Here is a 23159-nt window from a genome sequence, read left to right as displayed (position 1 = left end):
TTAGACCCATATGCTACCAACAGAGCGTGGCCCCCCAATAAAAGTTGGTTGAATTATATCAAATTAAATTATGAATAAATTCAAAAAAAGAAAAGTTCGCCATGAGATTGAAGAAGGGGTCAGGACACTGGAGTTAAATTAGGCCTTGAAATTTGACTCATACGTGAGGACTTCACAAGTGTTCAAAGAAAGAGTGAAACTATTTCTTCATTGGGTTTGTCACCCAGTGTTCATGGTGTTAAATGCATTTATGATCAACGTGCACCTTGACCCTGAAGACTATGGACTGGTTCTTCATCTTAAAGGTAGGCTGGAGCAGAAATCTGGAGGCTCCAGGTACAGGCTGCAGGGCTCAGTTGCACCTTGTAGGTAATGGAAAAACTGGAACATACGAATGGATGTTCTGCAGGGGATGCATCTGTTAGCATCTCAAAGCTACTGCAGGAAGCCCAGTCCATGGGATGTGCTGGAACAGTCAGGAGGAAGGGGTTGGGGTCTAGAGGACCAGACAGGTAAGGAGCCAGAAGGTGCAAGTACAAGGTGTCAAGAATCTGGACTTGAGGGGAGATGAGATGGCAGTCCAGATGAGGGGCCATAGGAGAGATGCTGTGAAGGAGCTAGTACAGAGACCCAGCTTCCCAGACGCTGCTCTGATGAAGACACAGGAATTCAGGAGGCTTAGGTATTCAACCTAGGTGTGTAAATAGGAAGGGACCCTAGTGTAGGAGGTAAGTCCATGAATTTTGCTTTAGATCAAGGCAGAGCACCTGAGTGAAAATAAATGTTTCTTCTTGCACCATACAGGGACCCAGAGCCGCAGCTAGTCCTTTTTACAAACTGGAGAGAGCACCACCCTACCTCACCTTACTCCCACAATGGGTAGGGGCATAGGAAGGGAAGATGAGTGGGTAGCACCTTCATGCACATTTGAAAAAGGCAGCTCTTGCTCCAAGCAGCTACAGCTCCAGGCCAGGGTCTCAGTCCCACTCAAACAGAAGCAGACGTCCTATGCAGGGCATGTCTTGTGCCACCACATTAAATGGCCCCAATAGAGCACTGTTGAGATTTAAAGGACAGTAGAGGATACAAGAAATGAGTCAAGTATTCTTGGGTAGAAAATAGCCAGAGTGGGCACATTAACTTGGCAGCATTTAACTCAGTGTGTGCGAGTTTACAATGCGGAAACAATGCCAACAGCTTCTACACAGTCACACCATATTCCAGGCCAGTGCCAGCTAAGGCTGGAGGAACAGAGAGACTTCATGACACCCTCTCCTGGGAACAGATGATTATAAGGAGTGTCTGTGACCACAGGGCTGGAAATCAAAGCCCAGGGCCAACCATCAAAATACTAAGTACTGTGCAACAGAAATGATATTCATTATCATAGGTGCTGTTCCTCTTCCCAGACCCTTTAGAAATACCTTCTGTTCACCTTCTGTTCATGGCCTCATTTCTTCAGAGCACGCCAATGACATCATGGTGCTCCTGTGCACCTGCAGCTCCCTCTGAAGTCAGCAAAGCCACCATCCTTGAGAGACTCAGGAGTTAAGTCTGGAGTAGTGGGGACGCTGGATCCCATCTCATAAAGAAAGGAAACTCATCCTCCTTTCTACACCAAGAAGGTCTGCATTTTTCTCTCTCGATATTGCTAGGCTCTCAATAAAGTAGCCCGTGCTTCACTAACATAGAAGGGTCTCAATCTTGGCATTTCATCTGAAGTGCAGTCGTGCAAGGAGCGAACCATATGCTTGAGTGTGTGACCATGTGCAGAGGGCAAAATCACAGCACCTGCTGGCTGCCCTGTTTCACAGCAGTGCTTCTCAAACTTCTCTTTCACAGGCAATACATGTCAACTGAGTTAAGTAAACTTTCCTGGGTCTCATCCTCAGAGGCTCCTATTCAGCAGGTTGGGGTGCGGCCCATGACTGCATTTCTAACAAGCTCACAGGGGACCTAGGCAATGCTGATGCTGCTATTGCAAGGCTCTCACCTTGAAAAACATGGGTTTATACTATTAGCAAAACTTATGACATGCAGAAGAAATCTGAGTTGTGCAATCTCAATGGCTCTGTGAAACCAATAGAAAATAACATTTACAAAAGTAACTCTCATGAAATAAGAACAAATAATGATACAGGGCCTGCTCAGAGCAAAGCCATATTACTCTGGCTATAAATTAGCCTTAGAAGGTAGCGTCTTTCAGGAGGCTAGAGGTTTAAAATCAATGATCAAATTGGAGAGAAATTAGTGTTACCAATATAAAGACAACTTAGCATAAATGCTCCCATTCTACAGATAAGGAAACTGAGAACAGAAGAGGACATGCAGAAAGTTAACAGCTGAAGTGAGATTAGAACTCCTGTCTCTAGACTCACTGTCCAGCACTCCTGTTGTAGGCAATGCCCTTCACTCTTGTGAACCAAGTTTCCTGTCCCTGAATGATTTCATGACAGGAACTACAAAGATGCAGGAGCATCATGAAGTTATACTGTCCTTCGTAGCAGAAAATACAGATTAGCCCTGCACAATATCAACATAAAAGATTTCATTCCTGGTGTCTTCTAAAATAAACCCTCACTGTGTGCTGACACTCAGAACATTAATCAGAAAAGTGCACGTGCAGGCAAGTATATTTCTTGTCCCCCCCTTCCTCCTCCTTTCCTTCCTACTCTACTTTCCAATGGACTTAGAAAACTTTGGAAAACAAACCCCAAGGTGAAAGAGCCATCGTGGGACACTTATGGTACCCCAGAAGCCTGCAGGAGGATGCCTTCCCATGCAGGACAAGATATGTCCATGTATGGTTTCCTTGGCTCAAGATGCAAGGATGATGTTCTTGCCATCTTAGGCAAAACAACTGTCCTGAGTTGCCTGGAGCAGACGTCCTTCTCCTCCCAGGCTTGGAGCTGCTGTGTGCAATTCTGTTAACGCTGCTGGCTTGTACAACCATGGGGAGCCTGGGGAGATCCCCTCCCCACCCTGGACTACTCATCGCTCTTGCGAAACTCAGTTGACAGTTAAAATTTTGTTTTCCCTTCTCAGTTTGTTATCAGAGGAACAGTCAGTATGTAGGAAAACCGAAGCAACTGACAAGAAGAGAAGATAAGAAAAACAAGATGTCTGTTTAAAAAGTAAAGGTCATGATGTGACGCAGTTAAACGAGATAATTTAATCTGATACTAATAACCCTCTTAGGAGTTGATTCATTTTCCAAGTTGGTAGCTCCTCCTTTGCCATCACTGTCCCATTCATACTGTGCTTTTGCCTACACTTGTCATAGAGGTTCTGGGCATTTCTGATGAGGAATGAGTTTCCGTAGAAGAAGCACAAGCTGAGGTTGAAGAGGCAAGGTGAGGACACCTGATGCCAGGTGGAGAATTCCCTCTAAATAGATTTAGACAAAAATTATAAAAGCATGCAACAAGCCTAAAGGCAGGTAGCTTAGCTGACAGAGTTCTCTATCAATATGCCAAAGCTCTCTAGCTCCAGAGGCCTTGTCAGTGGCTTTCCCAGGTAGTGCAGGCTACTGGACTACCTCGGTGATGCCTGGAGAGTTAACATGACTGACAGCAAATTCATGCACAAAGGTGTTCAGTTAACAGTATTCAAATATCTCAAATAAACTATAATTTTTAAAATAACCAACAAGAAATAAGTATGACCTATACAATCAACAGAATGCCAACCCGCCTGTGAGATGATAATTATTTAAAAAATTCAGTGACCTTTATTTCAAATATGTTGTCACAAAAGTGCAACATGAAACATTCTATTTAAAAGTCAAAAACACAACATACAACATTACATGTATTTTGTGATGACCATCTCTTATTTTATTCATAAAAATATTCATAGAGTTGAACATCACAAAATAAATAGAATGTCGTATGTTGCATGTCTGACCCTTAAATAGAAATATTTACTACCTACGTGAATAATATTTACACATATGACCAAATGCTAGAACACTGAAAAATATTTTGATTGTCAAGGGCAGCATAATTTTAACTCAATTTCTTCTATTTCTTATTATTACTTATATAATCTTATTATTACTTATATAATCTGCAGTATTCCACCACAAGATGTAAGTTAGCTTCCATTTAGTTGGTACAATGTCACCTGGGAAAAAAGTAATCATCCAATAAATACTTGAGCCTCTCCTCTATACGAGGCACTGGGCATACAGCCATGAACGCCCCAGACCAAGCTCCTGCTCTTAGGGAGCTGACATTCTAGCTAGGGGAGGGTGACAACAATAACATGAGCTAAAAAATATATAATCAAGTGATAACAAGTTACACATTAATGTAAATTTCCATGTGATGGGTGTGCACACACAGCCAATCACTCCAGGACTTCCTGTTCCTGTTCTGCAGAGAGTTAGATCATGGCCAATATTCAACACACTGGGTGCGTGGGTTTCCTATTGCTGCTGTAATAAATTACCACCAACTTAGTGGCTTTCAACAGCCCCATACAGTTCTGGAAGTCAGAATCCTAAAGAAGGCTTGCTAGGCTAAATTTAATGTGTCAGCAGGACTGCATTCCTACTGGAAGCTCTTGGGAAGAATCTGCAGCCTTGCCTTGTCCAGCTCCTGGAGGCACCCACCCCCCCATTCCTTGGCTCGTGGCCTCTTCCATCTTCAAGCCAGTAATGACATCATTCTGACCTCGGCTTCTGTTGGCACATCACCTTCTCTGGCTGACTCTCCTGCCTCCCTGTTTCACAGGAACAATGTGATAGCACGGAGCCCACCCTGATAAGCCAGGATCATCTCATGATTCCAAGGTCAGCTAACTTGCAACCTGAATTCCATCAGCAACTTGAACTTCTCCTTGATGTGTAACATAACAAACTCACAGGTCCCAGGGATTCTGACATAAACATCTTTTGGGAGCACTATTCTGCCAACCACACTGAGGTAACTCTTTGTCCAACTTCCTGGCAGAAATATTCAGAAATGTCTTTCCTCAGAGATGTTTACCATGGGGAAAATAGTATAAGAGTGTTTTCTCAGAAAGTGTAAGTTCAAAACTACCCTGTCTACCTGTTTTTCACTTTGGGCAAGTTACTTTAATTTAAATGAGGATAATAATAACCTAATCCATGGTTCTGCAGAGATAATTATGTGGGGTAAACCATAGAAACAGGTGTGAGCCTAAAAAATGCTAAGACAGAGTAGTTAATATCGGATAGCTTTAGTTGTTCCCAAATCCCAATTTCTTTTTCTTTGTAACAAACTAAAAATTTCAAGCTAAAATCTGAACAGGCATTCTGTGATACACGGTAATTAGCCAATGGCATGTGATTCACCCTTTCCCACGTTCCCACTGAAGGAAATGCAGAGATGCATAAAAGAAGCTGAGTGTGGATGAGTGCCTAATACACAAGGGATTGTGACACATGGAGTGTGGAAGGGCACATGGGTCCCCAGGTGTGAATCCCAGCTCAGAAACATGAGGCATTTGCTGCAGAAAGGAACTGTTGTAAAGGGCATCCCCCATCAATATGTCTTTCTATACCCATCCATTCAGAGACCCCAGTTCCTGGAAATGCAACTCAACTAGTTAAAGAAGCAAAAGCAGGGTGGTATGCAGCCTTCTGGAGATTAACGGAATAGAGGGGCGATGGAAAGAGCCACAGGAGGGATCAAACCAGGGGGGCAGACTTTCACCCACTGTCTCTAGATATAAGAACTAGGAAGAACTATCACTGATCAAAATTATAATGAATAAGGCTCCACCTCGATATTCTAACTACAAGGCAGCAGGAGAAGGAGATCCCCTCTCAGGCAAGCTGAGTCACCCTAGAAAAGTCAACATAAACACTGGAAGGTTGACCAGGGAGCATGCACATCAACCACCCCTTCAGCATAAGTGATGCTCACAGCAACCTGACCCTTGTGGCCAGGTGAGAGTGGCAAGGGTGCTGAAGGGACAGGAGGGTCTGTTCACAGGCACACCCCTGGCCTGGACCTTCTCTTTCAAAGGTTGATAACTCAAGACAACTTTGAAAATTCTCTGCAACATCTGAAGTAAAACACTATTCTTCTAAAAAGAAAAAAACATATATTACGGGAAGAAGATGTACATTTTAGAATCCATTTTTTTATCTTGATATCAAATAAACATAGGATATATGAAAGAAAAACCACTAAATGGAAAAGGCTAAGATTACAAGGGGAGTCAGCTAAGATGGACATGACAAGACATAAAATGGTTAAACAAACCAGAAATGCAAACTCAAAACATAAATGGGAATAAGATGCAGCAGACAGCAGACCCAATAGTGCTGAAAATCAAATCACCAAGGGGAAAAAAATCATAGGCTCTTACAGAATTAAGAGGAAAAGACAACAAGATGAAGACACAGCCAAATAACTACCCAAATTACAAACCGTTCGTGTTCCAAGGGAAACAACCAAAACCAAAACCAACAAGAAGCCACAATTAAAGGTCATATTCTCTGGGCAAAATGAAGTAAAATTAAAACTTGGTGTGTTTGACAACTTAGAAGTTAAAATTCAGTCTCTCAAATAATTAATTGCAGAAAATACAAAAACTATAATTACAAGACTATTTTAAATGTACCAATAATGACTGCATGACATTTTATAATTTATAGTGTGAGTCTAAAGCTACACTAAACATCAAATGCATTATAAAGCAAGAAATAATAAAAAGGAAATAAAGCATTTAATGCAAGATATTTGAAAATAAACACGGGAATTAAGAGGATATTTTGAATAAATATTAAAGCTTTACTGACTCAGGGAAAAGGGAAAAAAGAAAAATTAATGAAGAAACACAAGACACAAATTTTCACAAATAGATAAAATACACCAAATACAGTCAGATTTTATCAAGGAAAAAAATAAATGAATAAGTTAGTACTGAGAAAAGGTTATATAATCGCAATTACAGAACAAATTAAATCAAAAAAGTACTTCATAATTTTGTCCATTTCTAAAATCTTAATGAAATTAACACTTCTCTAGGAAAACGTAAATTACCCACACAGAAAAGTATCAGTGAAAGAAATTAAAGTTTGTTCAAAATTATCTTCATAGAAGACTGTAAGTCAGGCAGCACTATAAGTGCTTTCGTCAAATTTTCAATATACAAAATTTCCATGCTTCATAAGATATTACAGAACATGGAGGAACACAGAAATTACCTATTCATTTTGTAAAGTTTGTGAGCCACTGCACCCTGCCTTGATTTTTTTCTAATGTAGAAAACCACAAATAAAAGGAAACCTCCCCAGCATAATGAAAAATAACCAGTGTCACTAATAGCCAACAGGATCCATACCCCAATGGACAGCACATGGGCTTCCAACAGTAAAAAAAACTCCACAGCTACAGAATCAGTCTAAAGATATTGGTTGATAAAATAAGTTTATTTTCAGTATTGTATAATTTCACATTTTTAAGAAAAAAATATAAAGAAGCAATATTTTAAAAGACTATTAAGGAATGAAACAAGAGCAACAAAATACCAGAGTAAACTTCATCACTAAATGTAAGAAAGAAATAGAGAAATAATCACGAATCTTGACAAATTTTTTAAACGCCTTTATCAAATGAAGAAGCACACTACGAATAAGAAGAATCAACATTATAAAATGCCATTTCCCATAAATTATTTATAGATTTATCAAAACCTAGAAGGATTTGGAGAAAATGTAAAGGATTATAAATTCATCTGGAAAGATAAATGAGTGATAATAATAAATAGTCTTTTTCAAAACAAGAGGAAAGATGTCTTGACCTACCAGATAATTAACATGCTAATAAGTTACAATTAATTAATGAGTAAATATAACAAAATAAATATCATAAAATATTTGCCTCTGGTACATAAGAGAATAGGCATGGAATAAAAGTGATACCACAAATGTGGAGGTAGAGGAAACAGTAGTCAATAAACAATTCTGGAATTAACTATTAAATATGTTAATCCATTTAAACTAAATTTTAATCTTATGCTAAAATAAATTCCAAATGAAGTAAAGAGTTAAATTTTTAAAAAAGTAAACCATACCAATAGGGGTGGGGCGACATAAAGAATTGTGTGGAATAAATACATGACTGAGAGCCTGAATCTAAGAATAGGAGGATGAAAAAATACAAGGGAAAGAGATACGGTGTGGGCCAGATAACATGAGAATCTTCTCTATGCCAAAAAAAAAAAAAAAAAAAAAAAAAGAATGAACAAGACTTTTGAAATAGGGCAAAGTAAAATAAAATATATAAAAGCTCTTACAAAACATATCAATTGATACATGAAAAATATTTGTTAAACCAATATCCACCCTTGATAAAAACTCTCAGAAAACTAACATGAGATGGGAACTTACTCAATTTGATAAAGGCAATCGATGAAAAACCTACAGCAAATAGCATACTTAACAGGGAAGGACTAAATATTTTCCCCCTAAGATCAGGGACACAAGACAAGGATGTCCATTCAAACTCAATATTGTACTAGAAGTCTTAGCCATTGCAATAAGTCAAGAAAAAGGAATTACAAACCCTGGATCTGAGTGTTTTTAGCAACTCTGTTCATAAATTAACAAAACTAAAAACAACCCAAATGTTCTTCAACATTAAATGGATAGACAAACTATTGTACATCTGTATAGTGCAATACTACTCAGCCATAAAAAGGAATGAACTACTGATGTGCAAAATGACTTAGATGAAGTTGAGAAGCATTGTACTGAGTGAAAGAAGCCTGTCTCAAAAGATTACAAACTATAGAACTCCATCTATGATGTTCCCAAAAAGACAAAACTATAGTAACAGAGAACAAATCAGGGTTCAGAGATGGAAGAAGTGTATGAATACAAAGGGGTAGCTTGAGGGAGTTTTTGGGGTGTGATACATTGTTCTGCACCCTGTCACTCAATTTTAAGGGTTTTTCATTTTAAAAGCAGGATCCAAAACATTATATGTAGTATGATATCAATTTAACATTTGTAAGGGAAGAAATATTCCACAATGCTGGAAAAATACTGGAATTGACCTGTCCTCATGCCCAGATTTACTCAAAATAGGTACAATGAGTTTTCTTTCTGCATGTGGCCCAACAACCACCTGTGATTTCAAACAACCAAACTGCAGAATGCCATTCAAAAGGCCCTTAATATCACGCTTATGAAGCCTGGGTTCTGAAGGTCCTAGGAAAATTTTATTTCTTTGGAAGTATCTTCAAATCACAACCCAGAATTCCAACAACAAGGATGAAAAAAGTTGAAAACCCGAAAGCTCAAAGACTCCTAACAAAACGAATTAATGGCCACTCATTTTCAAAATAGTCAATCATCCTAATGGTCATATGAGGTTACAACCCAGGTAGAAGGTGGTGAACCAACGATGCAAACTCTCTCCTAAAGCAACCTAGGAGCATTCCAACGGCCAGTGTTTCTGATTAAACAAATCTCTTTTTTGTCACAAGAAGTGGCTCACCCTGAAAATTCCTAATTTTTCCCATGTACTAACTACACTAAACGCCAAAACATTCCCAGAAAGATTCCAGCATTTCAGAAGAATTTCAGAATTTGAAAAAAATTTTTACCAAGAGTCAGTTTGCATTAAATATTTTTTATAACCTTAACTTTCTGGAGTTTTTAAAGAATTTACTAAGCAAGGAATCAGAAAGCCTGGGTTCTGGCCCCAATTCCAATTTCCTTTGACATTAGTTTCATCAAAAGTAAAATAGGATGTTAAGATTGAATGGTCCCCAAGAGTTTCTCCATCTCTAATACTCTAGGAAACAGATAATGGTGAAAGTAACATTGCAAGGGCCATGGCTAAGCTGCTTGAATGAACAAACTACTCAAATAAGCTATTTTCATGAAGCATTCATTCAGAAATACTGTGCAAATGACAGAAAAAAAATTCATTAATCAAAGAAACTGTTAACAAGCCATGCATGGCCGTTATCCAGCACGTAGCTCAGGTTACCGTACCTGACAGTAATAAAAGTGCATCCATGGAGAAAACCCTTCATGGTTCAATTTTACTAACGTAGACTGACCTGCCCCAAATTGCAAGAAATCCTTTGTGTAGAGTGCAAAATTATTTGGGGTAGAATTTCCCTAATTCTTGATGTTATACTTTTTAATTGACTTTTTTGGGGAATAAGTGACATAAATTACTGGACTGCTCCTTTCGTACTAAAAGACACATGGGTGTGCAGCATAAGGGATCCTTGTGGTGTTGGATCTGCACCGTATCTTGACTGTGATAATGAACACACAAACCTACACAGGTGATAAAACTGTGTGTAACTCAATACACTCACACATACATACACACACACACACACACACACACACACCCGTGGGTACAGTAGTCCTCATTCATCCTCAGTTTCACTTTCTGCTGTTTCAGTTACCTGCAGTCAACCATGGTCCAAAAATATTAAATGGAAAAACCCAGAAGTAAGCAATACCTAAGTTTTAAATTGCCACTGTTCTGAGTAATGTGATAAAATCTCAAGCTGTCCTGCTCTGTCCCGCCTGGGACATAAATCATCCCTTTGTCCAGCTGATCCACTCTGCAGCCACTTAGTCACTCAGTAGCCAGCGTGGTTATCAGATCGACTATCACAGTGTGGCAGTGCCTGGGTTCAAGGTGAACAGTAGCCTAACGCTATGTCACAGGCCTACGTCATGCACCTGACTTCATCTCTTTATGTAGGCCCTGTATCATCTCACATCATCACCAGAAGGGTGAGCACAGAATAAGAAGACATTTTGAGAGAGAAAGAGAGACCACATTCTCATAATCCTTCTTACAGTATATTATAATTGTTCTATTTTATTGTTAGTTATTGTCAATCTCTTACTGTGCCTAATTTCTTTTTTTTTTTTTTTTTTTTTGAGACGGAGTCTCGCTCTGTCACCCAGGCTGGAGTGCAGTGGCGCAATCTCGGCTCACTGCAAGCTCCACCTCCCGGGTTCACGCCATTCTCCTGCCTCAGCCTCCCGAGTAGCTGGGACTACAGGCGCCCGCCCCTGCGCCCGGCTAATTTTTTCTATTTTTAGTAGAGACGGGGTTTCACCATGGTCTCGATCTCCTGACCTTGTGATCCGCCCACCTCGGCCTCTCAAAGTGCTGGGATTACAGGCGTGAGCCACCACGCCCGGCCTGTGCCTAATTTCTAAATTAAACTTTATCATAGTTATTATAGGTATAGGACAAAGCATAGTGTATGTAGCATTCAGTACTATCCATGGTTTCAGGCATTCACTGGGATGTCTTGAATCGTATCCTCCATGGATATTGAAGGACTACCACAAAAATAACACTGGAGAAATCTGAATAAAGTTAGTGGATTCTATCAATGTTATTATCCTGGTTGTGATATTATACTATAGTTTTGCAAAATGTTACCATGAAAGGAAATGGGAAAATGTGTAAGAGATGTCTCTGTATTACTTCTCCCCCACCCTGCCAGGTGGAGTTTGGCTCTTGTTGCCCAGGCTGGAGTGCAGTGGCGCAATCTCAGCTCACTGCAACCTTTACCTCCTGGGTTCAAGGCTCACCAAAACCTCTGCCTCCTGGGTTCAAGTGATCCTCCTGCTTCAGCCTCCTGAATCCCTGGGATTACAGGTATGCACGACTTTGCCCAGCTAATTTTGTATTTTTAGTAGAGATGGGGTTTCACCATGTTGAACAGGCTGATCTCGAACTCCTGACCTCAGATGATCCACCCACCTCGGCCTCCCAAAGTGCTGGGATTACAGGCGTGAGCCACTGTCCCCGGCCCTCTGTATTACTTCTTACGACTATATGTGAATCTGAAATTCTCTAAAAAAAATTTTTCAATTTAAAAAAAGGGGGTATGGGGAAGATTAAGCCTTCTCTCTACTTCTGACCGTTAGTTCTACCAAGAGGCAGTAGTTCTTCCCAGCTTCATGTGTACAGTAGTTAAAAGAGAAGGGAGGAAGGAAAGGAACGGAACAGAACGGAATGGAACGGAACGGAAAGGAAAGGAAAGAAGTTAACTAATTTGGGATGGCCCTGCTATATATCTAAATAAATTATTTAGCGCTTTCTTACTCATAGTTGTGAGGGCTGAATACATCTTGAGTCTAGGAGACTGTTTCTGTTGAAAAAACCTTCCCCATTCCCAGATTCCTCTCCTATTGGATTCTCAGAAGTAACCAGGTCTTTTCCCTCAAGACAGGATACTGAGTGATCTTTCTCTGCGAAAACTGACCACTCCCGATAGAGATCTAAAACTTGAGATACGAAGCATTGCCCAATAAAATAGCCCAGTTAGATAGCCTTACAGAGATATTCACAATCAACGAGACCCTCTTTGCACAATTTCCGGTCATCTTTTCAACAGCACCACCTAAATATGAGTAGTGGCCAAAGATCCCCTGACATCTGAAGAAAGCATATACAACATGAAAAACAAGACAAAACAAAGGAACAACAGCAACTTGAAAAAACAGAGTCCATATGGGGAAAAGAAAACCTCAATACTACTATGAATCTACTTAGGGATATGGGAGATAATATTGTACCACTGAAGCGGAACAGGATGCTACTAAAAATAGCTTCCACAGGAAGAAGAGCTCTTGGAAATTAAAAATATGACAGCAGAAATTAAACACCCAGTATAAGAGTTGGAAGACACGGTTTAAAAAAATTTATAGAAATTACAGCAAAAGGATGAGAGAAATTGGAGAGAAAAGATAAGAAAATTAGAAGGTCAATCCAGGAAGTCAAACACCCAAATAACAGACAATCCTGAAAGAGAAAAGGGAGTACTTAGGATGGAGAATATTATAAAAGGGAAGTTCCCAGACCTGAAGAAGACAAGCTTCCAAAGGGAACCTGGTGAAAGATCCAAGAAAATGAATGAAAATAGATCCACCCCAATCATATAATTGTGACATGACTGAAGATGAGGAAAAAACAGACCATTAGGAGCAAAGCAAAGAATAGACATGCTCTTGGGTGGGGGATACAGGCTTCCAAAATGATTAACCAAAGACAGCACCAGATTTCTCAGAGGCAACAATGGAAGCTAGAAGACATTCAAGCAATGCCTTCAAAATTCCAAGGCAAATGAGTTTCAACCTAAATTCTTGACCCAGCCTAACTATCTTCTAAGTGTAGAGGTAGAAGGAATATATTTTAAAACACATACAGTCTTGAATCTTTACTTTCCACACTCCCTATTGTAGGAGGCACCTGGAGGGTATGACCCTCAAAAAATGTACACTGAAAATTCAGGAATAAGCCAAGAAAGATGCATACCTGGGTTCCAGGGAGCAGGGCTTTCATCCCAAGGGAAAGTTAAAAGAAATATGCAGGATGAAGCTGAAGGTGATGGCAATATGACAGCTGGCAACAGACTTTACAAGTGACCTGTCCAGATCAGAGTAGGCCAGAGGAATCTGGTGAAGACTTCCTCCAAAGACGACGTGCTGGAATACTTAGTGTCCCTGCACATATTGAGAGGAGATGGAAGAGCCAGGTGTGAGGGTTCACACCTGTAATCCCAGCAACTCAGGAGGCTGAGGCAGGAGGACTGCTTGAACCTAGGAGTTTGAGGCTGCAGTGAGCTATGTTCATGCTACTACACTCCAGCCTGGGCAACAGAGCAAGATCCTGTCTCTAAAAAGAAAAAGAAATCTAGGCAACTGGAGAGAAGTTTAAGTTTAAATTTGTGGTGAAGGCTTAGAAAATGAAGCAGAAAAACGCATATTCATTCACATTCAGGACAGGAAATTTAAGTACAGTGTATTTCGTAGCTCAATGATGAACAGCAAAATGAGCTTGTGATAAGGTAAATACTGACCTTTAACCCTTTGGTTCTTAGCTTTGGCTGCTGAGATACACTGGCACCAACTGTATCGCTTTTGTATAAAATCCCAATGCCCAGGCCACAACTGGGAGCATGACAATAGAATTTCTGGGAGGTGGGACTCGGATATGAGTAATTATTAACGTTCCCTAAGTGATTACGATGTGCAGACAAGACTGAGAAGCACGGAGCTAACCACAGATGCAATGTTTACCCTCATGCATACTATTCCAACATCTTTATCTGCAGCCGCAAATGCTTATCATCTTGACTTTCAACTGTCAGCTCTATATTCCATCTGGATGCTCTCAAAGTACAAATCTTCAAAAAAAGTTTCATATTCTGTTTTAAACATGGCATTATCGACTTGCTGAGGTCACCAATCCCTTCTCCCACCCCTTTTGTTCTATTGTCAAAGTCCTAATCCAGAAACCTGCTCCTTTCTCTGTCCTCTGCGGGTTCAATTCCATGGCAGACTGGCTGACTAAAGTGAAAATGACATTTGCTGAGATCAAACAATGCAGAAATGCAAAGTGAGAAAGGAAGAGAAATATTTGTTGCAAATATTGCAAATGTAAAAGTTGCAAATGTGAAAGTCCCTAAACTAGGTCACAGATGAGCTGACTTTATTTGTTCACTTTCTCCTAAAAATAAATCGCTATTGACAAGCCAACAACGATTGCTAGATTTCATGATTTAAATAAGTGACGTTTATTGGTTCAGACAGTTCCAGGAATGACGCAGGTCTTTCCTTGTTCCCTGGAGTTCCCACCTAAGCAACTAAACATGAAAAAGTCATGACCAACATGCTCCATGGTCCATAGATGGGTCCAGCCAACATGAGTTTCTACCCAAGCCTCAAATATCTATGTATAGCCATTCTAATCCCACCCACCTCCCTTTCTACATGTCAATCACATTAAATGGCCAAGGCTTCATTTGGGGTCTATTCCTATAACCAGGTCCCCTGATGGTGGTCCCCCACAGTGTTTGGGGTGCCATCTGATATCCCCCTCTGAAGTGAACCAAAGCAGCTGTATCTCCAGCACCTGCACAAACCCTTGATGTGAGCCCATGTTTTAACTGACTTTAATCTACCAATCTGATATTGAGAAATGGTATTTTATTATTTTTAATTTGATTTTCCTGTTAAAACTGAGATTAAGTTTGTTGTTTGTGTCTGTTGGTCATCTGCAATTGCCTTATTGTAAATTGCCCATCTGCATCTTTTGCCCATTTTTCTATGTTTGCCTTTGTATCCTCCATTGTTCCTTAATCTTATTCCCTTTATTTTTCAGGTTCCAACTTTTCCTGACCACCACAGCCTCCTCCATGCCATGCTGTATTTCTCATCCCGATCTCTCATAATTCATGAAAATTACTTATTCAGCACCTCTCTTCTCAGTCAAGCTTGAACACCATGAGGATGAACATCAGGGTGTCCCCCAAAGACAACATGGCCACTCTAGCAACTAGTAAAGAGCCTGCCATTTGTTAAATGAACAAACGGGTGAAGGTCCCTGTGTCTTACGCAACTGGGGTCCAGACAGGAACTCCCTCAAGGGATCCCACTGAGAGAGTTTCATGAAGGAACAGTCTACAAGGGTAAGTGTAGGGCTGGGAAACCAATAAGGGATAGTGTGGCCCGTCCAGGACTAGCAACAGCAAGGAGCATTGCCTTTCCAGGTTGGAAGTGGAACAGGAAGAGAACAGCAGGGGGAATCTTAGGACACCTGGAGCCCATCGCCACTTGGTTCATACAAAACCTTATTCCATCTGGGTCCTTAATACTTCACATTCTCAAATCCTATAGGATAATCCTGTTTGTGAAACCATTGCAAACAATAAATATAAATAATTGCCAAACAAGCTCTACAGAAAAAGCAGGCGAAAATGGGCCAGAAAAAAAAAACTCCAAATTACCTTCCTGGCAGCACAACCCATTTGCTTTGCAACTTTGGGAACATTTTCTAACCACCCCATACCTCAGTTTCCCCATTATGAAAGTCTATGTACTATTATGCCTCCAAAAAGTTCTTTTGCTCAAAGAAAAGAAACCTCCATACAGAAAAAGAAAATTGCCAAAATTTTGTCCTATCAGCCAACTTCCACCAGGCCTCGGAATTCTCAGCAAATAGCTAGTTTTGCAATTCTTTTAGCTTCGCCAACCCTCCAGGGTGAAGAGAAAAAAAAAAAAAAAAAAAAACTTCCCACAAGGATTTGAGGCTTGCAAGTGGAGGAAATCTTTGAGAAAAATCTGGGTTGATGAGAAGCTAAGAAAAGCCAAGAGGAAAGAGACATATCTATATATGTTTATGCAAAAAATAGAAAAGGTTGAAAAGCAATGTGTTTCTAAAATACTGCCTCTATGAAACCAACCTTCTGTTACTCCTTACTCCTCAGTTAACTGAAAAAGGCAGGGTGATTCCCCGTCTTCTATTCATGTCCTCCTCCGCAGAGGCTGGAAAATGCAGCAGCACGCAGCCCTGACGTAGGTGGACTTGGGTTCAAACCCCACCACTGAACAGACACTAGGCACTGCACTCCCCCTTTCTTCAGCTCAGTGCTATCCCATGAGAAATGGGTAACGATATTGAATCCGCTGGACTGAGAGCAGAATCATGTTATCAAAGGCAAAACCTTCAGTTACTTTTGCTCATGGCAATAAAACCCATGTCAGCCAATGGGCTCCTAACACAAGATGACTAGTTTTTATCACAGGCACTGTAGTTCAGCGATCAAAAGAGCATCTTTATTTAACAAATACCTTTCACACCTGCCTCTGTATTTAAGATATTTATATATCTTCTGAGCTCCTACTATGGGGCCAGTGACTGGGGTACAGAGGTGAGGAAAGTTCATAGGGTCCCTGACCTCCTGGAGCCTAGAATCTGGGGAAGAGGAGATATCAAGCAAATCATGACCAAATAAACACATAATTACTAACGGTGATAAACGCTATGAAGGGAACATATGGTGTATTCAGACAGAGAAATGGAGGGACCCAGTCAGGAAGATCTCGAGCCAGGTAGTGAGGAATTCACTAGCCATGGTGGACAAAGCAGTCCAGACAGTGGGACCAGCATGCACCAGGAATCTGAGATCAGAAGAATCATAGACCTTTTGAGGAGCAGAGGAAAAGCCAGAGTGGGGATGTGTGGAAATAGAAGGAGGAAACAAAGCTGGAGATTCCAGCAACCCTCACACTGGGCCATAAGAAGGATTAAACAGCTGTGGTCATCGCCATAGGAGGAAGGGGCAGCCACAAGGGCAAAGACGGGCTCTCAGCTCTGCAATTTAAATTTGCAGTTCAAATACCCACTGCAACCTCTTTTTCAAATACCACTTCTAGATCCCACACCAGCTAAAATAAGCAGCAATATTTTCATGAGCGGAAGATATTTCAAAGATAATATACGCATACATACATATGTCTGTGTGTATGTCTGTCTATATATGTTTGTATGTATGCACATATGTGATATTCACCTTAGCCACCTTGGGAAATGTCTACATTCACTACTAAGTTACGATCCCTTCGGATCCTCGGGTTTTTAAAAAGGCAGCCACAACATTATCTCCCACAGCAGAGGCTCTTATAATGTGACCCTATACTTCTCCACTGAATGACTGCTGGTATCTATGCCCTTCTCCTTCAACGTGGGCTGACATCTCACACTGCTTTGACTAACAGAAAACAGTGAAAATGACATTCTGTGACTGTGACTTCTGAGGCTAGGATATAAACATGCCATACATTTTCACCTTGTCCTTTTGGGATACCTGCCCTCGCGACCTAGATGTCATGCTCTTGGGGAGTTCAAAGCGAGCCACGTAAAGAGATCACATGGAGAGGCCATGTGTGGGTGTTGTGGTTGGCAGCCCAGCTCTGAGGGTCCAGCGAACAGCCACGTCGACCCCAGGTGTGGGAGAGGTGTCGCTTCGGACGACTCCAGATGCAGCTGTCAAGCCACCCAGCTTCGCAATCTTCCCAGCTGAGGTCCCAGATGTAATGGAGCAGAGACAAGCCATCCCCATTACCCCTAACCAATTCCTGACCCAAAGTGTCCATAAGCAAAAAAATTAAATGGCTGTTTTACACCACTAAGTTTTGGGGTGATGTGGTATGCAGCAACTAGTATAGAAAGTATCTCAAAGTATATACATACATACATACATACATACACATATGTACATGGCAATAAAACCCATGTACATATGTGTATGTATATGTAGTGTATATGCATGTGTGTGTATTTTTTTCTTTTTTTCTGTTTTTGAGACAGGGTCGCACTCTGTTGCCCAGGCTGGAGTACAGCGGCACAATGATGGCTCACTGCAGCCTCAATCTTCTGGGCTCAAACAATCCTGCCACCTCAGATTACGAGTAGCTGGGATTACAGGAATGCACCACCACACCCAGCTAACTAAAAAAATTTTTTTTTAGAGACGGGGTCTCACTCTGTTGCCTAGGCTGGTATATATTTTTTCTTAATTACTAATGACTTCCCTGAGAACCTTCTAGAGAAAAAGTCTAGAATTACTCCTCAGTTAGAATCCCTGGGCTTTATCCACACTACTTCTGGAAAAAAAAAATGGCTGGGTAGTTTACGTCAAAGAAAAATAGAACACTTTTAAACCACTCAAAATATCCAAAAGTAATCTATTCTCATTGCAAAAAGGAAAGAAAATCCTCCTCAGCAAATCTAACACCTTATTTTAATTGGCTTTGAAAAAAGAGATCAAAATGAGATCTTCATCCACGACAACTAAATAGGGCAACTACAGCTCATTGCTTTCCACCACTGAAGGCTCATGCCTCTGAAAAGAGTGTCTGCAGATTAAATAAAATAATACCTATAAGGTTGGCATAGCGCACTGCCTGGCACATAAGAGCCCACCAAATTCCAGTTATTATTATTGCTTTTGTTGTTGTTAGAATTAACATTTTTCTTGATTCCAGCACTAATTCTTCCTGACCTAAATTAAGCAGACCTCATGTTACACCTCAGCAGAAAAGAATCAATGTAGATTCTTACTGCATTTAACCAAATACTGAATACAGTATATAACCAAAACTTTTCAGTACATAGCCAAATCTGAGTTTCGTCAGATGTCTAGAAAGGGATCTCGAATTCCGTATGATTAGAAATGTTATGTTATGAAACATTATATAAGATAAGTATCACACGTCTCTATTTTGCTTTGGTAAAAGAATTGTCCTTTAAAGAAGGAAAGTAGAAAGTAAGGAAGGGAGCAGGAAGGAAGAAAGAATGAAGGAAAGAGAGAGGGAGGAAGGGCCAACAGAAGGAGGGAGGGAGGGAAAGGTCAATATGTGTTAGAAAACAAGCTTCTGAGAAGTTACATTTGACAATCATTGCATGGCTTTCAAAGTGACTAAATGAAAATATTACTTTTGATCATTATGAAGGTACCCCCTATGGGATTATATAAATATTACAAAACTACACCCAAATGGTGGTCTGAATACAAGAGGACAGAGTTGGGAAAAAAGAACCAGGTTACCTCAGGTTGGTTTTTTCCTCTACTCTTCGAATGCTGTGTGACTTTAAGCTAATCACTCAGCCTCTCTAAGCCACAGGGTCTTCAAAACAATGCTCCATTCCAAACTTCAGTATCCGTACCAAAAGGACCGCTAGGTAGTGTGTGCCCCAAGTTTCCAGGGTAAAAGTCACCATTCAAATGCTTAGGTGTGCCAAATGACAATTCCCCATGCAAAATTATCATTTGCAGATTCACCATTAATTAATATGTTAAAAAGTATCTCGAAAAACCTGTGTTGCTGCAAAATACTACTGTGCATCACATACTGAAATCATCAATACCTAATGGAAGAAAAGTGATTGGAGACCATTTCAACTCACATGTCATTGGGGGGCAACACAGGGAGGCTGGCTGGCATCCTCCTTAACATTGTTGGCTTTTGCCCGTTAGATCTTCAGTTATTGGGGTGTGGAGGGGTCCTAAGACCAACAGAGATGAGAAGGGAGGAAGAGGAAGTGAGAGGAAAAAAGAATATGAAAGGTAGAAAGGAGAAAGGGACAGAAGGAGAGATGGGGAAAGGGCTGTGCTATAGAACTAAATCTGAGCCAGTGGCACCTGAACAGAAATGTCACTGCCAGGGAAACCATTTCAAAATGACATTCCGGTCCCCAGGTTTCAAGCTTGCAGAGTGTCTGGTCCCATCTCCCCCCGCCCCCAAATCCCAGCTTTTCAGGGCCCAGGCAGCCCCCTGTCATTGACTGACTTAAGCTCCACCCTTCACCCAGAAAAAAAATGTCTTTTACGTTCTTGAAAGTGGTGGGAACTCCATGTCTCATAGAGCCCCAAAATATCAGAAAAAATGGCCAGCATGTAATCCACTTGGAATAGCCCTTTCCAAAGGTGGCATGAACTATAAACTGGTTTTTCACTAGAAAAAAAAAAAAAAGGAAAATAAAAAGGGGATTAGCGAAAACCCCCTTAGTGAGACTCTCAGTAGACTGATGTCTGGCAGATGTGAATCTGCCCTGGGAGAGATTCTGCTTCCCTCACACCGGCACGGCCCCCTTCCTGATGTCAGAACCCAAGGCTACGGGATCTGAGATCCAGGAGAGCAATGGAGAGAGCCGTGGAGTCTTCAACAGCTTCACTGAAGACCAAGACGGACTCTCTGCTATTACCATATATGATGAAGTCCGTCAAGCGGTCTGCTAAGACCTGAACGAAGACTGACGCCTGTTCAGCTTCCCCACCAAGCAGGAGACCAGCCAAGCTGGGGGAAACCCCTTTTTAAATTCACGGCACCTTTGAAAATATTTTATAGTGACTATCAAAATGTCTTTATTCTGCACCTCATAACACCTTGCATTAGAGCTACGTCGACCTTAACACCACAGCACACATACTTGTGACTGTTTTTTTGTTTTGTTTTGTTTTGTTTCTTTCCTCACAATCCTTTACATGATTGTTTCCCCACGAATCGTGCCACTTCCACAGCCGGGATATAAAACCATTTTACAACAGTTAGTCTCTCATGTCTTTCCTTCGTTTTTTAGACAGCTGAATCACAGGGTAGAAACTGTTTCAGCAGACAACTGTTCTGAGCACACAAGATCTATTTCAGCTCAAGAAAGGCCAAGGACAAAGACAAGACAAAAGTTGGGGGTTAAAGGGCAGACCCTGCGCAGAGCACCGGGAGAGGAGCGGACAGTGTGATGCGTGGTCCGCTGCAAACCATTTCTTCCACAGCCGTATCTCTGCAAAAGGGACTGCTGGGGAATAAGTCCCTGTCTTCCCAGTGAGTGGTCATTTTAGGAGAACAAGTCCTCTACTAGCCCGTAGCCGGAGGGCCAACACTTTTTCCCTCCCCGAAGTTCCCGGCACCTGTTCTGAAAGGGGGGTGAAGAGCTCTCTACTCGGGCTGTCCCGCCAGCTTTCTGTATGGAGAACATACAGACAACTGTGTGTTAAGCAGTCACCTTGAATCCTTCAGCAAGCCGAGGAGTGTACAGGTGGTCACCTGCACAGGAGCCGGGTTTACCAGCACAACTTTATCCCTGGCCTTGGGGCTGATGGAGGGCAAGACTCCCCACCACCGCCACCAGCAGTCCCTCCAGCTCGCGAGTAAGCAGCGCACAGGCGGGCACAGGTAAATGTTCCCAGGTCGGCCAGGCGGCCAAGCCTGCCGGCTGCTGGCGCTCAGGGTCCCCACCTCCCATGCCTCTGCGTGGGGCAGGGGGAGTCCTCGTGCCCGGCACCCCACTCCCCCCGCCAAGCCAGCCCGCTTACCCCAGGGCTCCGGCCGGGCCGCCCGCAGCAGCCCCGCGCCCGGCCCCGGGAGCCCCGAGCCGCCGGAGCCGCAGCGCCCACTCGGGGCAGGCAGCGTGCACTCACCCTTCTGCTCTCGCAGGCTCGACAGCGACCAGAGCAGCAGCGCCACCGAGGCCAGGAAGCAGAGCTGGCTCAGCAGAAGGTCCCTCCGGCGGCGGCGGCGGCGGCGGCGACGCGCGCGGTCCTCGTCGCCGGGCGGCCGCATCCTCGGGCGGCCGGGCGGCGGCCTCGGCGGGCGGCGGCCGCTCCTATCGCGGGCGGCCGCGGCGGGGACGTCGGCAGGAGGCAGCCCTGCGCGCAGCAGCCGCGCGTCCTCGCTGCGCTCCCACCCGGCCGCCGCCTCCGCCTCCTCTTCCTCCTCCTCGCCGCTGCCCGTCTCCTCGTCGTCGCCCTCGTCGTAGCTATCGCCCAGTCCCTCCTCCCCTCCCTCCTCCTCCTCCTCCTCCTCCTCCTCGCCGTTCGCCCGCGCCGCCGCCTCCCGGCTCTCGGGGTCCCGCTCCTCCTCGCGCGCCATGGCTCCCACGCTCCGCGCCCGCGCTCGGCCTGGGGCGGCGGCGCGGCGGGGGCGGCGGGGGCGGCCGGGAGGCGGGGGCGGCTGGGGCAGAGGAGGAGGAGCGGGGGAGGACCGACGGGAGGAGGGCCCGCCGCTGGCCAACTCCGCCGGTTGGCGAAGCCACCCCGGGCTGGCTCTGGCCTCGCCGGCTGCAGGAGCGCCTCGCGGGGCCGTTCGCCTATTCCATGGTCCGCGTGCTGGGGGCCGGGTCCGGGCCGGAGCGAACAGGGAGCACTGAGAGAGCTGGGAGCATGAGCTAGCGCGGCTCCCGGCAGCCTGCAGCGGCGAAGCTGGTCGGGCCGCGGTTGGCGGGGGGCAGTGCCTGGGACACAGCCCGGCGCTGGCCGGCACGGCGGGGAGGGGGCGCGCGGGGAGGAGACTGGGCTGGGGAGGGATCCCTGTGTGCAGTTCTTCAACCCTTCCGTGCCAGGGGAAGGGGGACGGCGCAGGGGCCCCCTCTAGGGAAGCACACACGCTGCCTCCCAGAGGCCGATCTTCACCAAGAAGGATTCGCTGGAAACTTTCGGAAAAACCGAGGGGCTCTTCAGCCTCCTCTCTACTTGCTACCTGGAGTCGGGGCGCCGCGAGTGCACTTGGCTGCCCGAGCCCAGCCGCTGGCATCGCCTCTTCTCGCGGGCCTCCCGGGTTTCCCTCTGCCCCCTTGCGGGGATCCCCCTGTGCGCCCGACTCGGGATCTGGAACAGGCCTTCCCAGTGGCTGTTGGTTCCATAAGGGTGTCCGGGCTCCCCCCTCTGGCCTGGGCTCACACTTCGCTTTCTATTCGTGCTGGACGAAGCCCAGCACTGTGGCTGATTGGAAGTGGGGACGGCGGGCAGGGTCCCTGGAGAGGCGGCCTGAAGAGGCTCCTGGCCTTGTGCAGGTAACAGCAGCCTGCCCTATCTCCGACGTTAGAGCCTTAGTCCTCCCATTT

General features: G+C 43.5%; 1 protein-coding gene across 1 annotated transcript in view; it reads right to left on the bottom strand.

The window, feature by feature from the left end:
- Positions 1 to 22081, bottom strand: part of SLC24A3 (solute carrier family 24 member 3) — a 502167-nt gene extending 480086 nt beyond the window's left edge. Inside the window, exon 1 of the mRNA XM_050805789.1 lies at positions 21739 to 22081. Within this exon, the coding sequence (XP_050661746.1) occupies positions 21739 to 21880 (142 nt within the window). The 5' untranslated portion in view covers positions 21881 to 22081. The remainder of the gene's footprint in view (positions 1 to 21738) is intronic.
- Positions 22082 to 23159: the final 1078 nt, after the last annotated feature.

Source organism: Macaca thibetana, chromosome 10 (assembly GCF_024542745.1).
Source record: "Macaca thibetana thibetana isolate TM-01 chromosome 10, ASM2454274v1, whole genome shotgun sequence".
Taxonomy (NCBI): domain Eukaryota; kingdom Metazoa; phylum Chordata; class Mammalia; order Primates; family Cercopithecidae; genus Macaca; species Macaca thibetana.
Note: the sequence above shows the minus strand (reverse complement) of the source record. Positions and strands in the feature narration are given on the sequence as shown.